The sequence below is a fragment of the Orcinus orca genome, chromosome 2 (assembly GCF_937001465.1).
Source record: "Orcinus orca chromosome 2, mOrcOrc1.1, whole genome shotgun sequence".
Lineage (NCBI taxonomy): Eukaryota > Metazoa > Chordata > Mammalia > Artiodactyla > Delphinidae > Orcinus > Orcinus orca.
Genome location: NC_064560.1, coordinates 94,657,858 through 94,683,736, shown reverse-complemented (window position 1 = coordinate 94,683,736; position 25,879 = coordinate 94,657,858). Strand labels below are relative to the sequence as shown.

The 25,879-nt window shown below is 46.4% G+C and overlaps 1 protein-coding gene across 4 annotated transcripts in view; it reads left to right on the top strand.

Annotated features, from left to right (window-relative positions):
• Nucleotides 1–21,783, top strand: part of SNX1 (sorting nexin 1) — a 43,095-nt gene extending 21,312 nt beyond the window's left edge. The window contains exons 5-15 of one of the 4 annotated variants that reach the window (XM_033437106.2): nucleotides 1,752–1,795; nucleotides 3,521–3,662; nucleotides 4,653–4,731; nucleotides 5,184–5,259; nucleotides 8,137–8,250; nucleotides 8,459–8,552; nucleotides 9,611–9,816; nucleotides 12,237–12,380; nucleotides 12,970–13,050; nucleotides 13,526–13,597; nucleotides 21,763–21,783. In XM_033437106.2, coding sequence (XP_033292997.1) covers nucleotides 1,752–1,795; nucleotides 3,521–3,662; nucleotides 4,653–4,731; nucleotides 5,184–5,259; nucleotides 8,137–8,250; nucleotides 8,459–8,552; nucleotides 9,611–9,816; nucleotides 12,237–12,380; nucleotides 12,970–13,050; nucleotides 13,526–13,597; nucleotides 21,763–21,768 — 1,058 coding nt within the window. In that variant the 3' untranslated portion in view covers nucleotides 21,769–21,783. Of the gene's footprint in view, nucleotides 1–1,751; nucleotides 1,796–3,520; nucleotides 3,663–4,652; nucleotides 4,732–5,183; nucleotides 5,260–8,136; nucleotides 8,251–8,458; nucleotides 8,553–9,610; nucleotides 9,817–12,236; nucleotides 12,381–12,969; nucleotides 13,051–13,508; nucleotides 13,598–14,236; nucleotides 14,677–14,712; nucleotides 20,600–21,762 lie in introns of those variants that run through there. The other 3 variants (XM_049706190.1, XM_012534774.3, XM_004274731.3) reach the window with 3 other exon arrangements.
• Nucleotides 21,784–25,879: the final 4,096 nt, after the last annotated feature.

The following is a 25,879-nucleotide window of genomic DNA, read 5'->3' as shown; positions in this document are numbered from 1 at the left end:
TACACATTGCCTCAATAAAAACAGCTGATAAGCAGGCAAAGTGTCTGAAGATCCTACTTCACTACTGTGTTTTTATGTATGTTTGCACTTAGTCATTCCTTAATTGCAGGCACTAAATCATGGAATTGACCTTTTGGACATTTGACCATGACTATGCAACTGTGAATGAAAATTTGAAAGTTTATAAAGTAAATTTAGATTTTTTTCCTTTTATCAGTGGTAAGCATCCTTAGTAGTATTAGGCGATATAGTTTAAGTGGTTTAGAAGAGAACTAACAGTGGTAATAAATATAAAGTAATTTCTAAAGCTTTACTTAAGTAGTTTCTGGTTTTTGTTTGTTTGTTTTTTAACATCTTTATTGGAGTATAATTGCTTTACAATGGTGTGTTAGTTTCTGCTTTATAACAAAGTGAATCAGTTATATATATACATATGTTCCCATATCTCTTCCCTCTTGCGTCTCCCTCCCACCCACCCTCCCTATCCCACCCCTCCAGGCGGTCACAAAGCACTGAGCTGATCTCCCTGTGCTATGCGGCTGCTTCCCACTAGCTAGCTATTTTACGTTTGGTAATGTATATATGTCCATGCCACTCTCTCACTTTGTCACAGCTTACCCTTCCCCCTTCCCGTGTCCTCAAGTCTATTCTCTAGTAGGTGTGTGTCACATTGCTCTTTTGGTAGGGCTTGGCGAGATGAAGAAAGCAAGCCCTCTCTCCTGTACAGTCTCCAACTTCTCTGTGTAATTTATAAAAGCGGTTATTCCCAGCCATCTCGGTGAACCCAAGTTGTAATACGTGACCCTGCAGGTCTAGAACTGCACGTTCCTCCCCTGGGCCCTTACCCCAGGACCAGTTCAGAGGCTTTGGCAGCTAGTAATTGTTGACCTACGTTTTCCTGGTTGGTGTGGGGAAGAATCGGGGTGGGGAGGAAGGGAATGAAACCAGCCTAATGTGCCAGAGCCCAGCACTGGAGTTATGTCTGTCTCGAGTCCAATGTGTGTCTTTTCACTGCTCAGGGAGTCAATGGTGCTTTTATGTCCCTAAGTGGTTGAGGTCAGGACACTACCACAGAGAAAAACAATTGCTTGAATCCCAAATTATTGAACAGTCAAAGCCTTTTTCAGAAAAATAATTCCTCCAGGAAAGAGAGATTTGTGTGACATCAGGCAGCCGAAGTGTCTTCCTGCCAGGCCCTTTGCTCTGGGTGAACATGCTAGATGAGAGGGGTCAGTGTCCCCCAGCACCAGTGGAGGGACCGGCGCAGTACTTCTGAAAGAGCAAATGGAGCCCAGAGCTAGCTTAGGGTAGAACTTCTTGTTTCCTTTTACATCATTTGCTTCCTTCTCCTCCTCCTGCTTTATACAGCAAGAGAATTGTTTGGATTTAGACAGATGTGTGTAACTAGCCCAAATACTGGCATGGTAACAAGCGATGGATTGTCAGTATCCAGTGCTGCTTTGTGGAGGGTATAAATAGAGCCTGGCTTTGGAACAGGAGGCTGACTCTCTTGTCTGACTTAAACTGGGGCCCAGCCAGCATCCATGGGGCCATGATATGGGCCACAGAGGTCCTGAGACAAAGTAGGAACTGGATTATAGGATAGTATATAAAGCTTAGAGATGAAACAGATATCCCTTCTTGTACACAGCTCCTGTGGCTGGCTTGTGATTCCTGGTTAAATGTTAGCAAGATTAGTTCTGCTTTGGTTTACAGAATAATCCTCTCCTGCTTTCTTGTTCTCCCCACAGGGGATGGTATGAATGCCTATGTGGCCTACAAAGTTACAACACAGGTGAGTCCAAGTGACCCTGCTGATGACCACCTTAATAGACTTGGGTGCTCATACCAAGAAGGTCATCATGCAGATTATTTCTGGGTATTTCTTTAGTTTCTTTGTCAACATCTTCCTTCAAGTTTACTCGAGATGGAGCAAGTCTGCATCCCCTTGGTAATCTCATCTGAGCCTTTCCACTTTTCTTCCAGAGAGCTAACACTTCAGTGTGAAACTTTGTAAGTTTTATTAAGACATGTGGTGTATCTGATATAGTACCATCCCTCTTAAGAGCTATGTGGCTTAGAGCTAGTTTGGCGGATCACCCCAAACTATATCACCTGTTTAAAAATCATCAGTTCTTCTGAGGTTTCCTATGTGGAACTTCTTTTAATGCTCTCCCTAACCTTTTGCCCCTCGGGTCTGGTCTTCCTTTTTTATATAATATTAATGCATACAAAACTTACACGTTGTTGTATGCAGGTTATGAAGCATAAAAAATGAAGCCCCGAACCTACCACCAGTCTTAAGATGAGTACCATTGAATCTACCTGCGTGTTTCTCCCTCTCCTATCCCCTGCCTCACACCTTAGAGGTGACCACTCTCCTGAGTTGTCTCTCATTTCCTTTATTAAAAAGTCTTCCTATATGTATCTCTAAACAATGTACTGTTTTGCTTTTTTTTTTTTGAGTTTCATTAAAATGGTATCATGCTGAATATAGTGCTTTCTTTACTACCATTGTTCCTCAGACCCATCCATGTTGTGTGTAGCTGTAGTTAATTAGTCCATTTTGTGATTATAGCATAATACATTCATGTTCCTGTTGTGAATATTTGGCATGTTTCCAGTTTTTGTAATTATGCGCTGTGAACATACTTGCACATGTCTTCTGGTGTACACATAAGAAGAGTTTCTTTTGGGTATATACTCAGGAATAGTTTCCCTGGGTCATAGGTAGTGCAAATGTTGAAGAAAAGGAATACAAACTGCTTTTTAAAGTCCTTGTACCAGTTTATACTTCTATCAGCAGTATGTAAAAGTTCCCATTGACACACTTCTCTGCCAGCAGTTGGCAAGGCCCCACCTCCTTAAATTTTGCCTGTCTGGTGAGTATTAAATGATCTCTCAATATGACATAGGCCTAGTCTTTTTTACTAGAAGTTTTCTTTATATTATCTCTCTACTACTTGTTGACCTGCCCCTGTGTTCTAGATCCTGTGACACTTTAAAGGTTAAAGTGTCTACAGTGTAGACATTTCGTCTGATCCTCCCCCTTAGGGGCATCGTTTACTCTGTCTTTTCTTCCGTTTGGCTGCTTTAATTCCAGCAGCTAATACCCTTAATAAGTCAGTGCAGGATGAATGGGTTAATAGATGACCATAGAATTCTAGCTTTAAACTAGATTGCAACATCTCTTTCCTTAGAGCAAGAGCTCTTAACCTGCAAATAAAACCACATTTGAATTTAATTAGTTGCCTTTGTAATCTAATGTATATTTTATGCACTTAAAATCATTATTCTGAGAAGGGCTCCATAGATTCCCAGACAGCCAGAGGGGATTATAGCTCAGAAAACAAACAAACAAACAAACAAGAGTAAGAATCTCAGAGAAAGTTATTTACCAAGTGGCTAAATGACAGGGATCTGGGAAAAAGATTCCCTTGATGTCAGCTGGATGACTTTTAAGATACTCATTCATCCCCTATTTAAAATGAGATCGCCTTGTATTTTTTCTTTCCCCAAGACGAGCTTACCAATGTTCAGAAGTAAACAGTTTGCAGTGAAAAGAAGATTTAGTGACTTTCTGGGTCTTTATGAGAAGCTTTCAGAGAAACACTCCCAGAATGGCTTTATCGTCCCTCCTCCCCCGGAGAAGAGCCTAATAGGTAAGCCTGTGGTCTTTAATTCTGCTTAGATTCTTTCCTTTGCATTCTTTCTGCCATATACTTTCTACTTAGTATATGAGACTACTTTTAATAGCAGTGTAGACTCTTGCAGTTAGAAAAGAAGTATTTCCGGGACGTCCCTGGTGGCACAGTGGTTAAAAATCCGCCTGCTAATGCAGGGGACGCTGGTTCGATCCCTGGTCTGGGAAGATCCCACATGCCGCAGAGCAGCTAAGCCTGTGTGCCACAACTACTGAGCCTGTGCTCTAGAGCCCGCGAGCCACAATACTAAAGCCCTAGAGCCCGTGCTTGGCAACAAGAGAAACCACCGCAATGAGAAGCCCACGCACTGCAACGAAGAGTAGCCCCCGCTCGCCACAACTAGAGAAAGCCTGCGCGCAGCAACAAAGACCCAACGCAGCCAAAAATTAATTAATTAATTAAAAAAATTATTTCCAGCATTTTCCTATAAATTACACGTGGTCTAGAGAAATAGTATGTTTTGACATGGTCTCTTTCTTTGAGTGCAATAGGAGGCTCTGGTTTTAGCTTCTACAGTTGTGTGTGTGTGTGTGTGTGTTTGTATTGGTATGCTGGAGTCTTCAATGATTGCTGTTCCTTCCAGATTGTAATGTACTAACTGAATGAGGGGAAGGAGATGGGGCAAGGAATCTTCCCATTACAATCAACTGATGTCTGTTAATCTTTATTCAGAGCCCCATGGCCCCCTTTTAGAAAACATATGCTCTGGAAATCCCAGAGCGTAGAACCTTCAGCACTTTAAGACTAGTTTAAAAATTGACTGTCATGAAAAGAACCTTTTGTTCATGCCTGCTCGTGACATAGATGTGGACTTTGGTTGTATTTTGTAGAGCTGTCCTCATTGCCTTCCTCCTGTGGGCTTTTTTTTTTATAGCCTTATGCTTTTCATGATGATATATGGGTTTTTTGTTTTTTGTGTTTTTTTTTGCTTTTTAAATTCTTTTCCAGGAATGACAAAAGTAAAAGTTGGGAAGGAAGACTCTTCTTCTGCAGAATTTCTTGAAAAACGGAGGGCTGCTCTAGAAAGGTAAGTACCCTAAAACTATTTTCTTGAATACCATGAGAACAAATGAGAAGCAGAAACTGAGACTTAATTACGATGAGATATTTGCTGGAGTTAGTAGTGGTGAAACTTGAGTGAATTAAAGATTCCCACCTCCATATTATCTCTAACCTTTCCTAAGTCTCTTTCCTTCCCACCTCAGGAACAGAACATCTTCTTTCCCCACCTTGAGTGAGCAATCAAATTCTCCTTCTTCAACAGTCAAACATGAATGGCTCTGAGGTCACTTTCTGAGCAGTTATTTTTCTTCCCTTTTTGGAAATGTGAAGAATATGAACTTGAATGTGCTTGTACTTAAGTGCCTTATCTGAGGACATTTTAAAGTAATGAGAGACATTGTACCCCTGCCAGCACTGTATGATACTCCAAACCTTGTGAGGCCAGGTCAGCTAACCAGATAACTCCTTACCCTGTAGGTACCTTCAGAGGATTGTGAATCATCCTACCATGTTACAGGACCCTGATGTCAGGGAGTTCTTGGAAAAAGAAGAGGTTAGTATTGTACAAACTGAATTTAACAATTCATATCTGCCCCTGTGAAATGAAACTAGTTCATTCAACAAATATTTGAGCACCCGTGTATAGCCTAGTCTCAGACTACATCCTAGTTCGTAAGCACCCAAAAGTGACAAGTATTCTTCAGCCTCTGAAATAAAAGAAGCTCTGCCTGCAGTCAAAAGTAACTGGTTGTAGGGCTTCCCTGGTGGCACAGTGGTTGAGAGTCCGCCTGCCGATGCAGGGGACACGGGTTCGTGCCCCGGTCCGGGAAGATCTCACGTGCCGCGGAGCGGCTGGGCCCGTGAGCCATGGCCGCTGAGCCTGCGCGTCCGGAGCCTGTGCTCTGCAATGGAAGAGGCCACAACAGTGAGAGGTCTGCGTACCGCAAATAAATAAATAAATAAATAAATAAAAGTGACTGGTTGTAGAGGTCAGACTGCAACCTAGTTTTGTCTTTGTCTTATTAGATCAACACAGTGATCTGTTGGGCAAGTCCTTGGAATGTCTTTCATAGGTTACTACTTGGCTCAAATTGAATGTTTATTTTGTGCCAGGAGCTGAGGGGTTTTTAGTTCAAAACCAGTTACCACAGAGCACAGAACTGCCAGCATATAGCAAAAGTGTTGATTCAAGTGGACAGTCTTTTTTAACAGGCTATGCGCAGGCTATTCATGATTGTGAAAAACTAGAGACAGCTCAGTTGCTAATAATTGGAGAATTAGGTGAAATATATCGATACAACAAATACTTAATTCTCATCATAAACAGAGAATATACAGAAATTCATTGGAAGCATACATTTAAAGAATTATGAGGGAGAGGGATAAATTACGTGTATGAGATTAACAGATATGCACTACTATATATAAAATATATAAACAACAAGGATTTACTGTATAACACAGGGAACTATATTCAGTATCTTGTAATAACCTATCATGGAAAAGAATCTGAAAAAAAAATATAACTGAATCACTTTGCTGTACACCTGAAACTAACACAATACTGTAAATCAACTATACTTCAGTTTAAAAAAAGAATTATAAAAAGTGAAACATGAAACAATATATAAATACAGCTGAAGAAATATGTTATGTTAGTCATTAAGGATCAAAAGAAACACTGGAATAAAACAATGTTATATCTCATAGGAAAGAAAAGTAGAAGAAAATAAGTGACAGGGTAGGATTATTGTATTTTATTTTTTTCATTTTGTTTTTATTTTTACATTTTTCTTTAATTTGCATATCCTATGTATTACTCTGATTAAGAAAATGGTACTAAGTATATGGGTTATTTTCCCCCCCAAAATGAACTCTTTTTTTTTTTTTGCGGTACGCGGGCCTCTCGCCGCTGTGGTCTCTCCCCCTGCGGAGCACAGGCTCCGGATGCGCAGGCTCAGCGGCCACGGCTCATGGGCCCAGCCGGTCCGCGGCACGTGGGACCCTCCCGGACCGGGGCATGAACCCACGCCCCCTGCATCGGCAGGCGGACTCTCAACCACTGCACCAGCAGGGAAGTCCCCAAAATGAACTTTTTAAATTGAAAATTCTCTGTCTAATGCTCTAAATCTTTTTTCTCCTCTGGGATCCCTAAATCCACTTTTCATTTTCACGCCCTGCTTGGTACCCCTAGAGCAGGGTTTCTCTCCAGTGGCACTGCTGACATTTGGGCTGGATCATCCTTTGTTGTGGAGGCTGTCCTGTGCTTTGTAGGGTTAGCAGCATCCCTGGCCTCATCCACTAGATGCCAGTACCCTCCCCCACCTCCCTGTCCCCAGTTTTATTATTTTTTTTTTATAAATTTATTTATTTATTTATTTTTGGCTGCGTTGGGTCTTCATTGTTGCATGCTGGCTTTTTCCAGTTGCAGCGAGTGGGGACTACTCTTCGTTGTGGTGCCTGGACTTCTCATTGCGGTGGCTTCTCTTGTTGCAGAGCACAGGCTCTAGGCACGCGGGCTCAGTAGTTGTGGTGCGCGGGCTCTAGAGCGCAGGCTCAGTAGTTGTGGTGCACAGGCCCAGTTGCTCCACGGCATCTGGGGTCTTCCCGGACCAGGAATCGAACCTGTGTCCCCTGCATTGGCAGGTGGATTCTTAACCACTGAGCTGCCAGGGAAGTCCCCCCTGCCTCCAGTTTTAATAAGCAAAATTATCCCCAGACATGGCCAAATGTCCCCTAGCGGGCAAAATGGCCCTGAGTTGAGAACCAGTGCCTCAAGAGTCCTGGGCACTAAAATCTAATTGTTCAGCGTGGTATACTATATACACTATGGATTCTTCAGCATCCCTTTCATGCCTTCGGAAAGGACTGGGAAGACTGAACTAGTCAAATTGTTTCTAAGTATTCGGAATGCTTGACTTAACTAGATTGTCCCTAAAAGTAGCCTCAATCTGAATAAATTATGTTCTTGTCCTTGGACCTTTGTTCACTGAGGAAAATCCAAATGGAATTGCAGCACGACTTCAAAGTGTCTCAAGATTTTAAGTCTAGCTGTGTGCAGAGTATGCATCCAAAAGAACTTCTGACTTTTAACAAAAGCGTGTTTGGTATTTAAGAAGTTCATGCCTAGGTGGGCAGACTATCTCAACGTGAGGTCACCTGGCCACGTAACACACTCTGCTTTCTTTCTGCACACAATATCAGAAGCTGAAAATTTTGCTGATTCTATTTAATGTGGTCCTTTGATTTTTTTTTTTTTTCTCTTTACATGCTAGTTATGGATTTGTCTAACTGCCTTTGAAAATAACAAGCTACAGTTCAAATAATTTGTTTGGCAAGTTTTGGGCATGCCATCTGATGGATACTAATTCTTCTGAACCTAAAATAGGGGCAGCAGATAACTTGCCACCCTGCCTTCTTGGTCTTGTAGCTGCCACGCGCCGTGGGTACCCAGACATTCAGTGGTGCTGGTCTCCTCAAGATGTTCAACAAAGCCACAGATGCAGTCAGCAAAATGACCATCAAGATGAATGAATCAGACATTGTGAGTAGCCCTGTGCCTCTCAGCTTTCCCTACCCCCTCAGGCTTATGGGTCAGAAGCCTTGAGGAGTCCTGAAATTTCTGAGATTAGAGACTTTCTTTTTATGATAATTCAGTCCCTTTGAAAAACAAACAAAAAAACTGCTAAGGAAAGACTGCTCTACACCTGTATGAGTAGCCTCCTTTAAAGCTCTGGGCCTGTGTGTTTCAGTGGTTTGAGGAGAAGCTCCAGGAGGTAGAGTGTGAGGAACAGCGCTTACGGAAACTGCATGCCGTTGTGGAAACTCTAGTCAACCACAGGAAAGGTAACAAACCTCCAAAATGCACTTGGAACTGGGGGAAACTGATGTCTCCAGTGAGCTGGAGATGGGAGGGTATGCTGTTCCCAAGCCTCTCAGCCATTCAAGTTGAAATTCTCAGCCCACCTGGTCCTTGATGTTCTTATCGAAAAGATAATGCCCTGCATCTCCTGGCAAGAAACATGACTCCACCACTGAGGACATTGTACTCTTTACCTGGGAGAGGTACAGGGAAGCCATCCCAGTTACAGCTTGACCTGGGATGTAGGCTTCTGTTGGTGGCATTTGAGTTGGTGGCTTATATCCAAAATGATGTTACATGCCTTAGCTACATGGTCCAATGAGCAATATGTAAATGCGGGAAACTGTATATGTCTCTTAACCCTTCTTCACCTTTCTTTGGTGAGATTTACTTAAGAGCTAGTGAAATTTGCCAAGTTTGAATGCTTTCCTTTTCTGCCTTAAACATGCTGATAATCAGAACTCTAAACAGGCAGAAAACCATTAGAATGAGGGCAATGTAAGGGTTGGCACAATATGACCCAGCCCATGGGCTGTATCTGGCCATGGGCCTATTGCTCTGGGTTGGGAATGGTTTTTACGTTTTTAAAGAGATGGGGGGGGGGGGGGCGGGGAGAGTGAACCAAAGCTTAAAATACAACAAAGTTGTCCTGCTCTGCCGCATGCAAAACTATGCAGTGTGCATACACTCACTCTTGCAGAAGGCTGCTTACCACAAGCTCTAACGTAAAAATCAGAATCATGCCATTGGCCTGTTTTTATTAACTGGCCCCTGGTTCTCCAGGAATATTGGAGCTGCTTCTTCCAAGTAAGCCTAACCTAGGGAAACTAAGATCAGCAGTTACCTCTCCCTGCTCAAGTGACCGAGCTGCATTGCCCTCACTTTCTGAATACAGTTAGCTGTGGTGTAAGTGACTAGGTTACAGAGCCCACAGTTGCCAGACATGCGGGGGCCAGCATTGCTAAGGCACCCATTGCAGTGCCAGCCGACTTGTCCCTTTTCCTTGGGAGATCAGAGGCCTCTGCTATCTTCCTCCTTCCAGAGCTAGCGCTGAACACATCCCAGTTTGCAAAGAGTCTCGCCATGCTTGGGAGCTCTGAGGACAACACAGCATTGTCACGGGCACTCTCCCAGCTGGCTGAGGTGGAAGAAAAGATCGAGCAGCTCCACCAGGAACAGGCCAACAATGACTTCTTCCTCCTTGCTGAGCTCCTGAGTGACTATATTCGCCTCCTGGCCATAGTCCGTGTAAGCGTCTCATTCCTTTCCTCTTTCTCCTCCACTTGGTTTAATGTGTCTTTTCCTTTGCTCTTCCCGTTCCCAAGATGGTTTCATCCATTATAGCTCGAAATAATTTTTTCTGCTCTCAAAAGAGAAGGTGTCTCGTAAACCAAAAGTCCATTAAACTTTTAGTTATCACTGAGTCACACTGAGGCCCACAGCCAGTTGTTTAAATGAATTTGGAGAAAAGACCACTCTTGAATTTCCAAGTAGGGCCCTCCTTATTGTTGAAGCTGGACAGTATCCTCTATGCTCCTTTCTTCAAGCAAGGTTTATTACAGACCTGCGGTCTTGTCCCCCTGGAGCAGTGACTTCCTCAGTCCTTTGGTGTTTGCCTCCTTAACAGTAAGCGGCGGCTTTGCCCTGGTAAGAGCTCTTGCTGGCTTCCACTTGTCCCTCCAATGTGGGCAGTCAGGTAACTAAACAGAACTGGCTTGGCACTGGCTGCATGGAGGAGTGTGGCCAGGGGGCAAGAGAGCTTGTCACCAGAGCCCTCTGTGAGCTTTGCTGACCGCACCGGTAGAAACACTGCAGCCTGCCCCTCAGGTCGAGCACCTCACCTTCTCTTCTGGTGACCAGGGCACTCTGGTTTCCCCTGACCTTTCAGAGTGGCCAAGGAAGCTTCACCGGGCAGTGATATTAGCTCTCACATGGCCTCCCTGAGACAGAGGAAAGAGCCAAGAGGGAGCCTGGCGCCTGCCCTAAAAGGGCCTGAGCCTGCCCGACCCAGGTTGGGACCAGAATGTATGAGCCTCTGAGTTGGAGCAGAGCCACCTCCACTCCCCGTCCCCAACCTCGCCCTTGCCAGAGAGCTCCTGTATTGTCAAGAGCCAAGCTGCACCCAGGACTCTCATTTCCTCCGTGGTAGAGGTGCTTAATATAGCCTGTGAGGTTGCTCATTGTCCTCTCCCCTTGCTGTTTGCTTTGCTGCTAACTCCAGAGTGATAAGAGGCTGAAAAAATAACCTGCTTGGGAGTTTTTGGAACTGGTCAGACTACTTAGACTGGAGAGCCATCCCAGGGAAGGGTTCTCTCTGGGGAAGCTTTCAGAGAGCAGTATTGTTTGGGGTCTCTGGAGAACTCGGCACTTGGATATGACCTTCAAGCCAGGTGAGCCAGTATGGACAGGGGTGAGGGAGGCCTAGCTGGGGCAGCTCGCCTTAGAGCACAGAACTGCAAGCTGGTCTTTTTTCAGAGACCCCTCACCTGCCCTCCTCGTAATCATGAGCTAGCTGTGGGGTTGGAGAGATGAACAGATGTTTCTTTTCTGCTGAACCTGCAGCTGTACCACAGTTAGCCCAGGGGGTTAGGTTGGATTTGAGGTCACCCTTTACCTAATCCTTTGACATTCAGCTGTTTAGAAATTGAGGTGAGCAGCAGTGACAATGCGGGGGAAGGTAACTTTGGTGTCATTTCACTCCCTAAGGCTCAGGTCTCGGCAAAGGCCTGCACTAAGGAGGCCTAGAAAACATCCAGGGAGCTCTTGTAGGGAAGGGGAGCAAGAGGAGCAGGGCTGGGAGGCTGCCCCAGACGCAGGTCTTTCATCCAGGCCTCTTGAAGCCTACAAAGCCAGTGGTGGTGCAGGATGGTTTTGTTAGGCCAAACAGCTATCCTCTGGAAACGCTGATTGTGGTCAAGGAGCTAGAAACATGGAAAACCAGCAGGTGGACTTTGGAGAGCTTCTTGGGGGCCTTGATAGCCTAGAACAGTTGAATGTATGGATGAGATGAAAGCAGTGTGTCCCTGTGGTAGGTTTAAGTGTTTATTTAAAGATCTGTTAAGCTCACCCTGTATATTGTTCGGGTATCAGTTTAAAGTTTGCTTCCTTAGGTTGGCCTTCCCTGATGTATCTCCCAGGCTAAGCTAGATCCCCAGTTTTATTACAGTACTGTGCTTGTTTTCTCTGTACTCTGCATACTTATAATTACTTATTGGCAATTAGTAGTACAGTGTCAGCCTTTCCTGTTAGATTACAAGCTCCATGAAAGCAGGCCCATGTGTTTCATTCCCCATTGTATTCTTAGCTCCTGGCACATGGCAGAGACTCAGGGAAAGTGTGTAGACTCATGAACTGACTGATCTGAGAGAGGCAGTTCCAAAGCCATAGGACTGGGCACCAGCATCAGGCCACCTACTGTGCTCCCAGCCCTCCAGCCTTGGGAGTAGCATGAAGCAGCATGGCGCTGGCCCACTGGATCCTTGGAGAGGAGTCTTACCCAAGCTTGTGCTTTTGGATGTTAAACTTCCAGCTGGGCACTAACACATGGCTGCAGAACCCGCTCTTGCTCGGTCCTTCCCTAGCACAGCTGCTGGGAGAGCCCCCCAAGGCAGAGCCAGCAGAGCTCCTGAAGGGCTGGTTGTGCTCTTCCCCAACCTCCACCTTCACAGGCCGCCTTTGACCAGCGCATGAAGATGTGGCAGCGCTGGCAGGATGCTCAAGCCACACTGCAGAAGAAGCGGGAGGCTGAGGCTCGGCTGCTGTGGGCCAACAAGCCTGACAAGCTGCAACAGGCCAAGGATGAGATCGTAGAGGTGAGGCCCCCGAGGCAGCCCAGCAGGGGTGTTCTGCTGGCTCCTGAATGAGCCTGGGTCCCATCCCACCCAGATGCTTAGAACCCCACAGCAGGCAAGAGAACTGATTGAGTCTAAAGGACAGCTGCTGGGGAGGCCTCTGAGAATGATCCAGGCTTGCCATGAGACCTGGCCCTCCTTCTCCTTTCCTGTTCCACTCAAACTTGCCAAATTAGAATCTCTGCAGGAGCAGTCCTGGCTGGGTCTTTGAAAAGCTCCAAGATGATTCAGATGTGCCCCCCCGGTGAGAACTAAATTCATTTCTGTGGGGCTCCCAGCTTTGCTGGCGAATACCTAAACCAGAGCCTCTGGGGTACCAGAGCTTTCTTAGGAACCAGGCTTGGCCTGAGGCACGCGGCATCTCTTTCCCAGCCAGCCTGAAAGATGGCCTTCTACTGGACTCTGGCTTACGTGCTGAATCTCCATATCTAGTCTTACCCAGAGGGACAGACAAATGCCAATTGAGGTCTCAGATACAGAATTTCTATTCAAAGGTAAAGACTTAATACCATAATATATTAAGTGATCCTTTCTTTCCTTTTCTTCCCAGTGGGAGTCTCGGGTGACTCAGTATGAAAGGGACTTTGAAAGGATTTCAACTGTGGTCCGAAAAGAAGTGATACGGTTTGAGGTAAGATAGAAGATCCTACTTCTCACAAGTGTGCAGTGCCTGGTTTAGTAACATTGTTGGTTTTGTCCAAGTCTCTATTGAGTAGGGAGACAGATGGCGGTGCCAGTGACTTGGCAGCTGTTGTGAACAGGTGTGGCCGCCTCTGTGTGTGTGTGTGTGTGTGTGTGTGTGTGTGTGTGTGTTCATGTTCGTGTGTTTGTTCCTGAGGCAAAGTGGCTGTCCTACACTTGTTGCTGGACCAGAGCACAGAACAAAGCTTGCAGCTGTCATAAACCCTCTACTCCCCTTCCCCACCCTGCCACCATTCAAGAAAACCTTGCAAGAGGCTATTTGGCTGGAAATTATAGCCAATCCAGCTGCTGCCTCTACTTTATGAGGCTGTGCTCAGCCTTGGTCAGCAAAAAACATCAGCACCCTATCAAGAGGGGAAGGAGCAACTGTCTGGATGGTCAGTGTAGAATCCTGTCTCCTTTAGAAAGAGAAATCCAAGGACTTCAAAAACCACGTGATCAAGTACCTTGAGACACTCCTGTATTCACAGCAGCAGGTATGTAACTTATGCATGGCTTTCATCCTCTCTTGCTTGCTCTGAAGGCCAGCTGCCTACTTATGGCTTTGGTGACAGGATGATCTGGCCCTGCTTCAGAGGGGCTGGGCCCTGCTTAATCAATACTTGAAAGTAGGTCCTGGTTCTCTAACGTGGCGCATCCAGTAGGGTCTCTTCCTAAGCAGGATTGCCCTAATCCTATAATGAGTTAGTTTTTAAGAACAAACCCCAGCTCTCCTCTCCCTATAACCCCGTGATACCACCTAACCCTCTTGAGGCTGAGGCCCCAATCAGTATGTGAAACAGTGGCTGCCTGTGAGGAGCTGACTGAGCTGAGCCAAGCTGTGTCCCCCATGGGGGTACTTCCTCCAGGGTAGAACCAGGACTGTCTTCAGATATTGCCCTTGCACTTGATGCTTCCCTCAGTCTAGAGAGGTAAGGGCAGTGTGGCTGGCTGGCCAATCTGTTCCAAGGTCCACTGTCAGCGAAGCCATTTCCTCAGCTTGGCCTTAGCCCAGGCCTCCCTGTGGGTGGCTGAGGCACTGGGGAGAGTGCCCTGGCACTGTGCCTGTTCCCCTTCCAGGCTCAGGCTCTGCCACTAAATGGGGACACTTGCTTACTGACCCCACTTCTTTGCAGCTGGCAAAGTACTGGGAAGCCTTCCTTCCTGAGGCAAAGGCCATCTCCTAATGGACCAAGGACACCAGAGTCCACCTGCCTGACGCTGCCTTTTTATACACTGTCCTCCTCCACCTCTGCTGGACCCCAGTGATGCATCCTGCCTAGCCTGGACTTCACCCCTTCCTCCCTGCCCCCATGGCCAAGCTGTCCCCAGTCACTCTAACCAGTCCTACATTTAGCTTCCATATATATTTTCTTACCTGAGAGAATAGTTTCTTGCTTTAAGCAAAAAACCTATACTAGATGGTGGAATTATGGGATAGGGGTGGAGTATTGATATAAATATATAAATACAAATGTATATTTTTCAGGATGTGGTTAGGAACTGGGAATAACATTTTCTGTTACTCCTGATGGTGCCATGAAAAGATTATGTAATAAAATACTTTAAAATCGGGTCACATGACTCAGAATGGTGGTGCTTTTTGCTTTAGGCTGGGGAGCAGTTGGGAAGCAGGTCTGGAATACTCCTAACCAAGAAATGCCCAGGTATAGCCAGGTATAGTTACTTCCTCTCCACAGGAGTTCACAAGCTTCTGCTCCTGCTTCCCTATGGATCTGGAATTTCCTTTTCTCTGTCTACCTCAGCTACCTGTTCTGAGGGTCTCTTAATCTATTTAACTCTTATTCCTACTTCTTTAGGGAAGGAGTTTTAAACACATCTCTTATAATAAGAGGGACAAAAGCAATTCTCCTGCAGAGGAGGCCAGCTTTCACTTTTATTCCTGCCCTGTTTCCCTCAGCTGCCCAGGGTTCTCTGAGAGTCTTGCTTTCTGATCGCAAAGCCTTGCGTTCTGAACATCTTTTTGCTGCCCATCAAAGCATGTCCTCAGTAGACTGGTCCATGTTAAAAATGTAAAGGACTGATAAGGACTTAGCACTTTATCCCACTGACAACAGAACCAGGCACTCTGGCTCTAAATAAAGTCATCCCAGAATTCCTAAACCTTCTGAGTTCCAAGAAGCTTCACTATCTGTGCCCAGGGGGGAGCATGCCGGCAAGAGGCCCGAGTGTGGTCAGCACAAGCCGAGGGCGTTCAAAGGGGTCTCTGTGCTGGCCTGGCCAGGGAGGCCCAGTCTTGGATGCACCCGTGCCGGGCTTCCCCTCAGCTGTCCGCAGCTGCTGAGCTTGCTGGTCAGAGCAGACTGTGAAGCTGCTCTGTGGGACAGGCTGGCAGGCTGCCTGCACGCAGGAACCTCCCCACTCCCAGCCCTACCAGCTGCAGAGATGCCCGGCTCTGTCAGTTCTTGTGGGGGCAATGTCAACCTTTGGGGAGGGCAGCGTGAGGCAGGAACCGGCAGTAAACAGCAAGCAGCGCTGATCTCCAGTCCACCAGCCTGACGGGGAGTGCCAGTGCCGGCAAGTACTTTTTCAATATGTGGATTTTTTTATTTTTATTTTTTTAGAAAAAGTCACTCAATCTCTCCCTCCCCGCTAATATCCTTTTTTTTTTTTTAACATCTTTATTGGAGTATAATTGCTTTACAATGGTGTGTCAGTTTCTGCTGTATAACAGTGAATCAGCTTCCCCTAATATCCTTATTACCACCTTTGATTTTATCCTTCCAGTCTTATATGCTTGCTCTGCTTAGTTGTAATAATATACACATAAAATATTTTGTATCCTGCTTTTATCATTCAACACTGTATAAGTTATAAGCATTTCTTCTATTTTGTTATCTATCTTCACAGACTTTATTTGTAAGGCTGTGTAATTTTAAGGCTTCCATAGAGTGACTGTACCATAATTCTGACTCATCCCTTGCTGTTGGATTCCTGGTTTGTTTGGTAACTTTTAAAATTTTAATATGATTTTAAACTTACAGAAAAGTTACAGGAATATCACAAAGAACTCCCATATATCCTTTACCCACATTTACCAAGTGTTTACATTTTTATCCCATTTGCTTTATGACTTATGATTTGCTTTATCTGTATTTACATGTTGTATTTTCTGAATCATTTGAGAGTAAGTTGCAGGCATTGTACCCCTTTACCCCAAAACTTCAGTATGCCTTTCCTTAAGAATAAGGACATCCTCTCATAATTTATAACCATAACCACTTATCAAAAACAGGAAGTATAACACTGATAAAATACTGTTAATCTGGGCTTCCCTGGTGGCGCAGTGGTTGAGAGTCCGCCTGCCGATGCAGGGGACACGGGTTCGTGCCCTGATCTGGGAAGATCCCACATGCCGCAGAGCGGCTGGGCCCATGAGCCATGGCCGCTGAGCCTGTGCGTCCGGAGCCTGTGCTCCGCAACGGGAGAGGCCACAACAGTGAGAGGCCCACACACCGGAAAAAAATAATAATAATAATACTGTTAATCTAACACGTGCTCTCTATTTAAATTGTGTCAGCTGTCCCAGTAATGTCCTTCATAGTGATTCCTGGCGCAGGATCATGTGTTACATTTAGTTGTGACACATGATTACATGTGTCTCTTTTAATCCAGACTTCTTGAGCCTTTCCTTGCCTTTTATTACCTTGGCATTTTTGAAGAATACAGTCAGGTATTTTGTAGAATGTTCCTCAACTTGGATTGGTCTCATGGTTCCACATGACTAGATTAGGTTTTGTATGTTGGGCAAGAACACCACAGAAGTGACATGTCCTCAGTGCATCTTACGTTGGCATGTGATGGTAGTTGGTCCCATTAATGCTAACATTAACTCTGATCTCTTGGTTAAGCTGATGTCTGCCAGGTTTCCCTTTTTAAATTTACTCTTTTCCCTTTTGTAATAAGTTATTTGTGGGGAGATACTTTGATATCATGTAAATATTTTATTCCTCATCCAGTGTGATTTTCTCACTCCATAGTTTCTTCTACATTTATTGTTTGGCATTCTACTTCTAAAGAACAGCATTTTTCCTCCCTATTTATTAATCTACTTGTTTATAAGTACGGATCAATGGAATCCTATTTACTCAAAGTTGCAAGCCATTGCTTTAATTTGTTTTGATTCTCAAACTGTCCCAGATTTCTATCCGGCTCTTGTGTCTTTTTAATATATCCCCTTCATTTTTTTTTTTTTTTTTAACACTTTCTTACTTTCTGGCTTAACAAGATGCTTCAGGCTTATCTTGTATCTTCCCTGCCCCAGCCCTGGAATCAGCCATTTCTCCAGGGAATCATGATTCCTTTTAATGGAGAATGATATTTAGAAACCTAGAGCTGGGTGCTGAGTGTGCCCATTGCTACTGGGATGTCATTGCTTCTAGGCTCTTGGCAGACAGAGCAAGGAAATAGCTACAGATAAAAATATATGGAAATATTGAGAGAGATGGAGATAGATGATATAAAGAATTAGATATTAAAAATCATGAATCCACACTGTTATTTTCAGTCTAGCTCCATAAAGTTTATTCTTATCTTCTCCCTTTCCATATTTGTAACTCTTTTCTCCAGACTAAATTTTAAAACTTTCTCCTTGCTTTGTTATGTTCCATCCAGTGATCATCCTGATGTAAGTCTGTTTTTATTATTTCCTTGGGATGGGCTCCCTTCTGGTTTCAGAACTTCCTCCTCGGCCTCCTATCTCGAGGCTGATAGGGCCAGCTGTCTTTGGGGCCTGTGCATTTCTGTGCAGAGCTTGCGGACATGGAAATTAAGAAGGTCAATAGCAGGTTAAGTGTACTGGGCTGTATGGGGGGGATAGTGCCACGAAGATGGAGTCATTACACCTGGGGACTCAGGAGAAAGAAACTGGAGAAGGGGATGTTTGAGCTGTCTTAAAGGTGAAGAGGTGTTTGCTTCTTCTGCTGGGACCATTCTGCCTCCCTGTGTCGTGTAGTGGGAGGTGGGCACATGTAGGGAAATGCAAGCGGCTCGATGTGGGCAGAGTTAAGTTAGTGGATGGCCCACGGAGAGTGACGAGCAAGAGCCGGATCACACAGTGCCTGTGACCTGTGGGGCACTTTGAACATTATCCTGCAAATGTGGGGAGCTCCTGGAGGGACCTAAGCAGGAGATAACATGGTCACATTTGTGATGTAGGCATATCAGAAGGTATGAGACTGGAGGCAAGGAGAGCCTGCCAGAGTGCCGAGGAGGGCCATAGTGATGGTGCTGGAGCTCAGAGAGAGGTGGAGGACCTGGCGAAGAGCCACTGTGGTCTGGCCACCGATCTGATGAGAGGCCCAAGGGAGAGCATGGTGGCTGGCTTGAGCCGCCAGCTTCTGGCTTGGATTTCAGGGTAGACGGTGAAGCCTTTCATGACATAGGTAATACAGGAGGCCAAATGGGTTTGGAGCAGATGGGCAGGAAAGCAGAGGGCACAGCAAGTGCTGACCGTGTCAGAGGCTCCTCTAAATGGGAAGGGAGGACTGTGCTGAGAGATGCGGGAGATCCAGAGTGAAAGCTGGCTTTGATTTATTTAAAGGTGGGTCAGACCTAGCATGTTAATAAAATTCAGAGGAGATAAAGGGAATAGCCATCAGCCCTGTCTGGGAGTAAATGCAAAAATGCACAGAGCAGGGAGCCTCGCTGCTGGGTGTGGCTGGGGAAGAATTAAAATGTTCTCAGATAGGAATATCTAGTTCACCTATTTTGAGTCAAGTGGTTTAGAGAAGAGGTATGGAGATGAGTCTTACTTCTCCTGCTTCCCCTTGGGTTATTTCCCCCATGAATCTCTGGGCTCTGGAGTCCTGAAGGTGAGGGTTTAGAGCTGGAGGAACCCCAGCGAGGATGAGTAGTCAGTGACAGAACAAACGCAAGAAGTAGAAATGATCGGAAGTGTCACACGTAGAGATATTTGTAACATTAAGCTCTTTCCAGATGCTTTTCATTGTGAATGCACCTGTAGCTGAGAACGCTAAAGAAAATAAAGAATGCCTGTGCAGCTCAAATTTTTAAAAGCATGAGAAGATAATGGAAATCTAAAGATGGGGTCAGGAACTGGTTGAGGAGGGAACATGGTGATGGAAGGAGTGTCCTTTGCTGAACGTGCTTAGGGCCCACATGGGATTGAAGACCATGGATTCTGAGGGACAGCAGGCCCTAAGGCGGTGGGATTTTCCCCACCAGTTCAAGCAGCCTGGGGGTTGAGAGGAGGGGAAGGGGAAGAGAATGGTGATCCCTCCTGCAGCAAGGAAGGACACACCTTTGCTGCAGTTGCCACATGACTGAACCGGACACCCGGTCTTCAGAGTCACTGGCTAAGATTCTCAGCTCCACATTGGGGAAGAGGCAGGCCTGAGCTCAGAGTTAGAAATGCACTAGAACAGCTTATCCCTGTCTTCTGGACCCGGGGTTGGTGTGACATCTGCCAATGTCTTGTGATACCACTTGTGTGGTTTAATGTTGGCTCTCTCTGCCAAACAATAAAAATTCCGTAATATTTGATTTGGGCCTTAGAGTATCAATAGGAGCTCAACTGCTACAAGGGATAGGTTGAGAGGAGGCAGGTGACTGAAGCACAAAAAGCAATTTAAGGCATAAAAAAAATTAGACAATAAACTCTCCAAAGTGGAACATGTTTATCACCCCATGGCCCCTGAAAAGATCTGGGCTTAAAATAGGTGCCAGATATCAGTAGGTAACTGTTGAGTGATCTCCAGCTGTGGGCTCTGCCACCTGGCCTTCACAGCCTTCTGTGAGAGGACCCCAGCTCGCCTTTTCCTGTTTATCTCCTAGTCCTTCACAGCGGTGCGCATACCTCCTGGAAACGGATTCCACATATGCCCCTTCCTTCCTCACTCTGTGTGGCCTAAGAAGCCTTTATTAATACTGGGCTTTGTTCCTGAAGCACCCTATCTCAGTCCCCATCCCTCCCTTCAATCTCAGCATTACACCTGTCTGAAACAGCCAGCCTTCAGTATTGTGGATAAGAGTGTGAATAAATAGAGACGAGGGCATTGGTTAATGTGTCAGAACATTCACTGGGGATTCCCATAGACACCTCTAGAAACCAAGTCCATGAAGAAGACTGTGCAAAGAGGCCCATCATAGCATTGTTTACAGTTGTAAAATTTGAAATCAATCTAAATGTACAGCAGGAAGGGATTAAATGAATTATGGTACGTAATTAGATATTATACAGCCATTGAAGATGATATATAGCTATATTTATTGACAAGAAAAACTCATTTTTGAATGAAAGTAGGTTATAGAATTACATGTATGATATGGTCTGCATTTATATAAAATTATATATATATGGGAAGGATGTTGATCGAATTGTTAACTATGGTTGCCTCTAGGGATGGAATTTCGCATTATTTAAAATTTTTATACTATTTGATATTGCTTGGAATTTCTGTGTATTACTTTTATAATCGTAAACATTAAATAAAGCTATTTTCATTATGGGAAAACAATCCACTGCATCCTTTTGAGGCCTACTTTATATGTACATCTCTGGGAAGCTTTCTTTGATCTACTCTTCACCCGCCCCCGACCCACACTGGAGTGGGAGCCCTGCCTCCTTTATAGCTCTTGGCATGGCACTTTGTCATCCTCTTAAACCTCTGGTCTTTCTCGCTTGTGTTTGTTATGTTATCTCATTAGCCTCCATGGCTCTGAACTCCTTAAGGTCATGGATCGTGTTCCTACTCATCTAGGTGCCGTCCTCCACTTCCAAAGGCAGCCTCAGGGGGAAGTGACTGCCCTTCAGCTGTGGAGATTACTGTTTTACGAGCCTATGGGCCCAGATCTTGGGGTTTTTCACGAGATCCAGAAATCAGGCCTGATTTGGGGTTCAGTAGGCTTTGCTCTGGTTGGCAGGATTGGTGCTCAGTGTTCCAGGTGGGGCCTGCAAGCGGGGAGGTGATAGCCACTTGCTCCACTGCTTGCCCCAGAAAGGCCTCCCCCCTTTGCCTTTGTCTGTTGTGGAAATGCCCCTCTGGCTCTGATGACCAGACCTCTGGGGCAGAAATCCCCACAGCCCCACCACCGAGGCTGCTCAGAGGAAGCCAGCTGCTCAGCCTCTGGGTCCAGAAAAAACCCCAAAGAAAAACCCTGTCCAAACTGAGATAGGACCTTTCCCTAAAGGGATGTGACGATTGTTTCCAAATGACTGCCCCCTCCTAGCTTCAGAGCTCTCAGCTTCCTCTTCCATTATGAGTGACAGTGATGATGACCATAGGGGCCCAGTAGCAGGTGTCCCCTTGGGAATATTAGCAGCCTCACCAGAAAAAGATGATGAGGCATGTGGCAGCCAGGAACACATGCAGGGCAGCGTCCAGACTGCCCCGATAGTCCCTTCCCACCCCGGGACCTAATAACCAAGAGCTGCCATGCATTTAACACCTACCCTGTGCCAGCAGGCTCAGGGCTTTGAAACTTATCCAGCACCACGGCTCTGCCAGGTGGGCGTCGTTATCTCCATTAAAAGACTGAAGCTTAGAGACCTTAAGCAGCTTGCCCAAGGTTGCACCAATCTGCTTGACTCGGCTTGTCTGCACCCCCATATCCCATACGATCCAGTCGGGGATGGACAAGGAGGACCTAGACACTAACCCACTAAGTTGTTTTCTTAAAGACCTGAACAAATCCATGGAGCAGGCCTGTCAAGGAGAAGCTACCCACCTGACCTTGTAGGCATTTGAGCTTCTCTCACCCTGTGAGATACTCTCCCCAGATGTGCTCAGTGTGTGGCAGGGGCAGAAGCTGGAAGACAGAGAACAGCTTGGGTGAGTAGCTGGGGACCATTAATGGCAGAGAGTAAAAACTCGACTTGCTGCGAAACCCCAGACAGTATCCAGGGCTAGAGCCGGTGGAGGTGCATCTCCATTCCAGACCTGGAGGCCTCTCAGCTTCCCTGTTGTCCTTAGTTCTTAGTTCCACGGCTTCCTCCATGCTTAAGTCCTGTGACTTGAGGGTACCTGAGCATGTCTTTATTCCTTGAGCCCTGGTGCGGGCGCACCAGAAGGGCAATCGGTTGGTCCCCTGACATACCACCCTAAAGGATGTTAGGAGTTTTAGCGCCAGAAAAATCTCCCCGGGAAGCTGTTGCCTCGCAACCGGGTGGCTGGAGTGGTCTCTGCAGCTCCCCCTGCTCTGGCCTTGCATCCTGTTGTCTGAAGCAGCTGAGCTGCCTCTGTCTTCTGGGCAAGAGGCGGGGGGGCTCCTAGGATTGACACTGCTGGCTGGAGCCTACCTGTCCCTTGGGAAGCCGGGCACCAGTCTAACGGGGGGTCAGACTTTGCTCTCAGGGCTCAGGCAGGACATGCTTGTCAGAGGTGCCTTCCTAACACAGCCCTTTCCACAGCCCACTTCTCCCTTCCTCACACCTCAGTTTCCTCATCTATAAAATGATGAATTTAGACTAGCTCAGTAATTTAAAACGTTGTGGCAGCAGAACTAATTTTTTAGACATCTGTACCAAAGTCCAATATTCACAACATAAAAATTTTTATTTTGATTATTATTATTTCAAATTTATAAGATGTACTTATTAAGCAGTTAGTAAGTGCTCTGAGGCTGTTAGGATGAACAGGATGGTTGCTGATTTACACCAACCTGTGCTTCTAATTCATTCTCTTACCTGTTTTTGGTTGCACAATGAGAAAATCAGGAAAAGCCTGATCACAGAGTTAGTAGTTGGAGTAACTAATGTTTGTTTGTTTGTTTTTAAGCTAACCTTGCAACCTCAGGATACTGAAAAAGGAATAGAAGAATTTGCTTTTGTTGTTTCAGAGATGAATCATTAACAATATATTGGTCGGACCATATGTAATTGGCAAAACCCCACAGTTTTGGCCTGCAAAAACAGCGAATTCGTATAATTCAGTCGAATAAGAATAGCTAATGTTTATTTCCTGTGTGCCAGGCCCCATGCCAAACACTTTGGAAGCATGATGTCACTTAGTCTACACACAACTCCCCGTGGTACAGGTAAGGACGCTGAGGCACGGGCATTGTCAAAGGTTGCCCTGGCGACCAGAACCTCCAACTCCAGCCCCCATCCCAGCAGTCCAGGCCCAGCCTTGCCCGGGGTTAATGGGGTTCCAGGTCAGTCCGCCTCCACCCACCCGCGGGGAGGGGAAAGCATCCAGTCTCTGTGCCCAGCGGCGCCCCTCTGCCCGCCCGAGGCCCAGGAGCTGTTTGTTTTCTTAACGGGGTTAACCAAACCTCCGGAACAGCGCCGGCCGCCCAGTAGAAGCCGAGCCCGTGAAAGGGGCTTTGTGTGAGGGCAGTGGAAGGCGAGGGCCGAGCCAGGGCGGAGACGCGGTCCAACCCACCCGCGCGCCCGCGACCAGGCGGCCCCAGGAGAGGGGGCGTGTCGGGGGTGGACACCTCTGCCCCCAGCCCTTCCTGCCCTCTGCTTGGCCCTTGATCCTCATCTCCAGGCTTCACGTCTGTACAGTGGGGCGAGAATGGCCCCCCTCCCTGGCAGGGCTGGTGTGGGCGTCAAGAGACAGGTGTTTACAATGTGGCCCCCAACCAGGAGCATAAGCATCACCAGCGACCTTGTGGAAAACGCACTGGGTCAGACTCCACGCCAGGCCTATGCATTCGGAAAACCCCGGTTAGGGCCGTGTAATCTGAGACTGGAACTTAGATCACTGTTCACATACTGAGAGGGCCAATGTTTAAAGTATACAGAAAACAAACTTTTCCTTTGACTGTAATAACTGCTTTGGAGCGTACATCATGTCACGTGTTCCTCTTTACAGGAAAATATTCTCCATAAGTTGTTTTATCTCCCCAAAGACATAAATGTCTCCAGGTCAAGGATCTTGTTTTTCTTCATTTGGATCTTCACTCAGGTCTGAATGAAATGCTGTGGAATAAGGAGCTGCAGGTTTACTACCAAATGTTTTACGAGTCAGGTGCATCAAATCTCCCTCTATAAATGGGGATGAAAATCCACTGATTTGAGACTTCTCAGGAACAGCTGAAAATCAAGTAAGTGAATGAGGTGGATGATGGTCTTCAGAGAGAGAGAGAGAGAGCGAGAGATAAGAGTCTAACTCTGAAGGTAGGAAGAGGATTTCTGTTGTTATCCCTCTGCAGGCCTTCCTGTAACCCTTCAGCAACCCTGCTCCCTTCCGGCCTCTTTCCCAGGCCTTCCCTCCTCTCCCTAGCCTTTTCCCAACATCCCCCTCCCCCATTGATTCATACAGTCTTTCAATCAACAATGCTTCTTGTGAGCATCTACTACATGCTTGGCACCATGGTGGCAAAACCCTGACAAGAGACCATGCCCCTGGCTCACTGGTACTGAGTCTGGGGGCCGAGTTGGGGACACCAGGGAGAAACAATAAACAAACAGTAACAGTAATATTGGAATGAGTGCAGAGACAAGGTGCTACGATAGGATGGTCAGGAAGGAAGGTGTCTATGAGAAGGTGAGTTTTAGGCTAAGAATTAGAAGTTTTAGGCAAAGCCCACCAGGTGAAGAGTAAGGAAAAAGTGTTGCAGGGAGGGATTCCCTGGTGGCACAGTGGTTAAGAATCCACCTGCCAATGTAGGGGACACGGGTTTGATCCCTGGTCTGGGAAGATCCCACATGCCGCAGAGCAACTAAGCCCGTGCGCCACAACTACTGAGCCTGTGCTCTGGGGCCCACGAGCCACAACTACTGAGCCCATGCACCACAACTACTGAAGCCCACGTGCCTGGAGCGCGTGCTCCACAACAAGAGAAGCCATCGCAGTGAGAAGCCCGCGCACCGCAACGGAAAGTAGCCCCCACTCGCCGCAACTAGAGAAAGCCCGCATGCAGCAATGAAGACCCAAGGCAGCCAAAAATAAAAATTTTTAAATTAAAAAAAACCCCACAAACCTTCTAAAAAAAAAAAAAAGTGTTTCAGAGAGATGAAACAGTGAGTATAAATGTCCTGAGGCAGAAAGAGTTCGTTAGGTTTGAAGAACTGGAAGAATGTCGCTGTGGCTGGAGCCCCATGCATGAGAGGGTAGGAGAGAAAATGAGAGATGGGCTGGGTCATTTAGAGCTGTGTAGACTATGGTGGGGAGGGCGGGTTTTGTTTTAAGCACAACGTGAAGCCTTTGGACGGTTTTAAGCAGATGCCTTGACGGTCTGTGCTACTAGGTAGAGAGTAGACCTTGTATGAGGGAGAGAGGCAAGGAAAAACAAGAGAGGTCCATTAGAAGATGTGGCAGTGTTCTGGGTGGTAGGAATAGAGACAGAGGCAGACCTTCATTAGGATGGGCGACCAAGAAGTTTAGAGGTTTGAGGGTCCTAGAAGAGGACTCCCTGAACAGCAGACAAGGAGAGCAGGGTCCCTGACTGATGGGGCCCTAGAGAACAAGGGAGGTAATGAAACACCAGCACTTCTCCTCATGGTGGATCGTTTCCCTTCCAGGAGGTTTCAGCTTCCTGATTCTGAGGCCCCTGTGAGATGGAATTTGGCGGGGGGAAAGTGTGGAACATAGTATTGGTGAGACCTGCTTGCCCCCTTATGGGGTCATCCTCTCAGCCTCTCTCTGGGGGCAGAGCTGGGAATGGGGAGTTTCTGCTCCAGCTCAGAAACACCTCTGCACTAGCAAGGGAGGGAGGGAGTCAGTGGTCCCCCAACCCCAGTTCCTAAGACAGGTTCTCTGCTCCTTCCCACCATCAAGCTTTCTGCTGGGGTGAGCTCTGGGAGGCAGGGGCCTCGCCTTCCTCCACTGCCCCCCAAGACTATCTGGGGA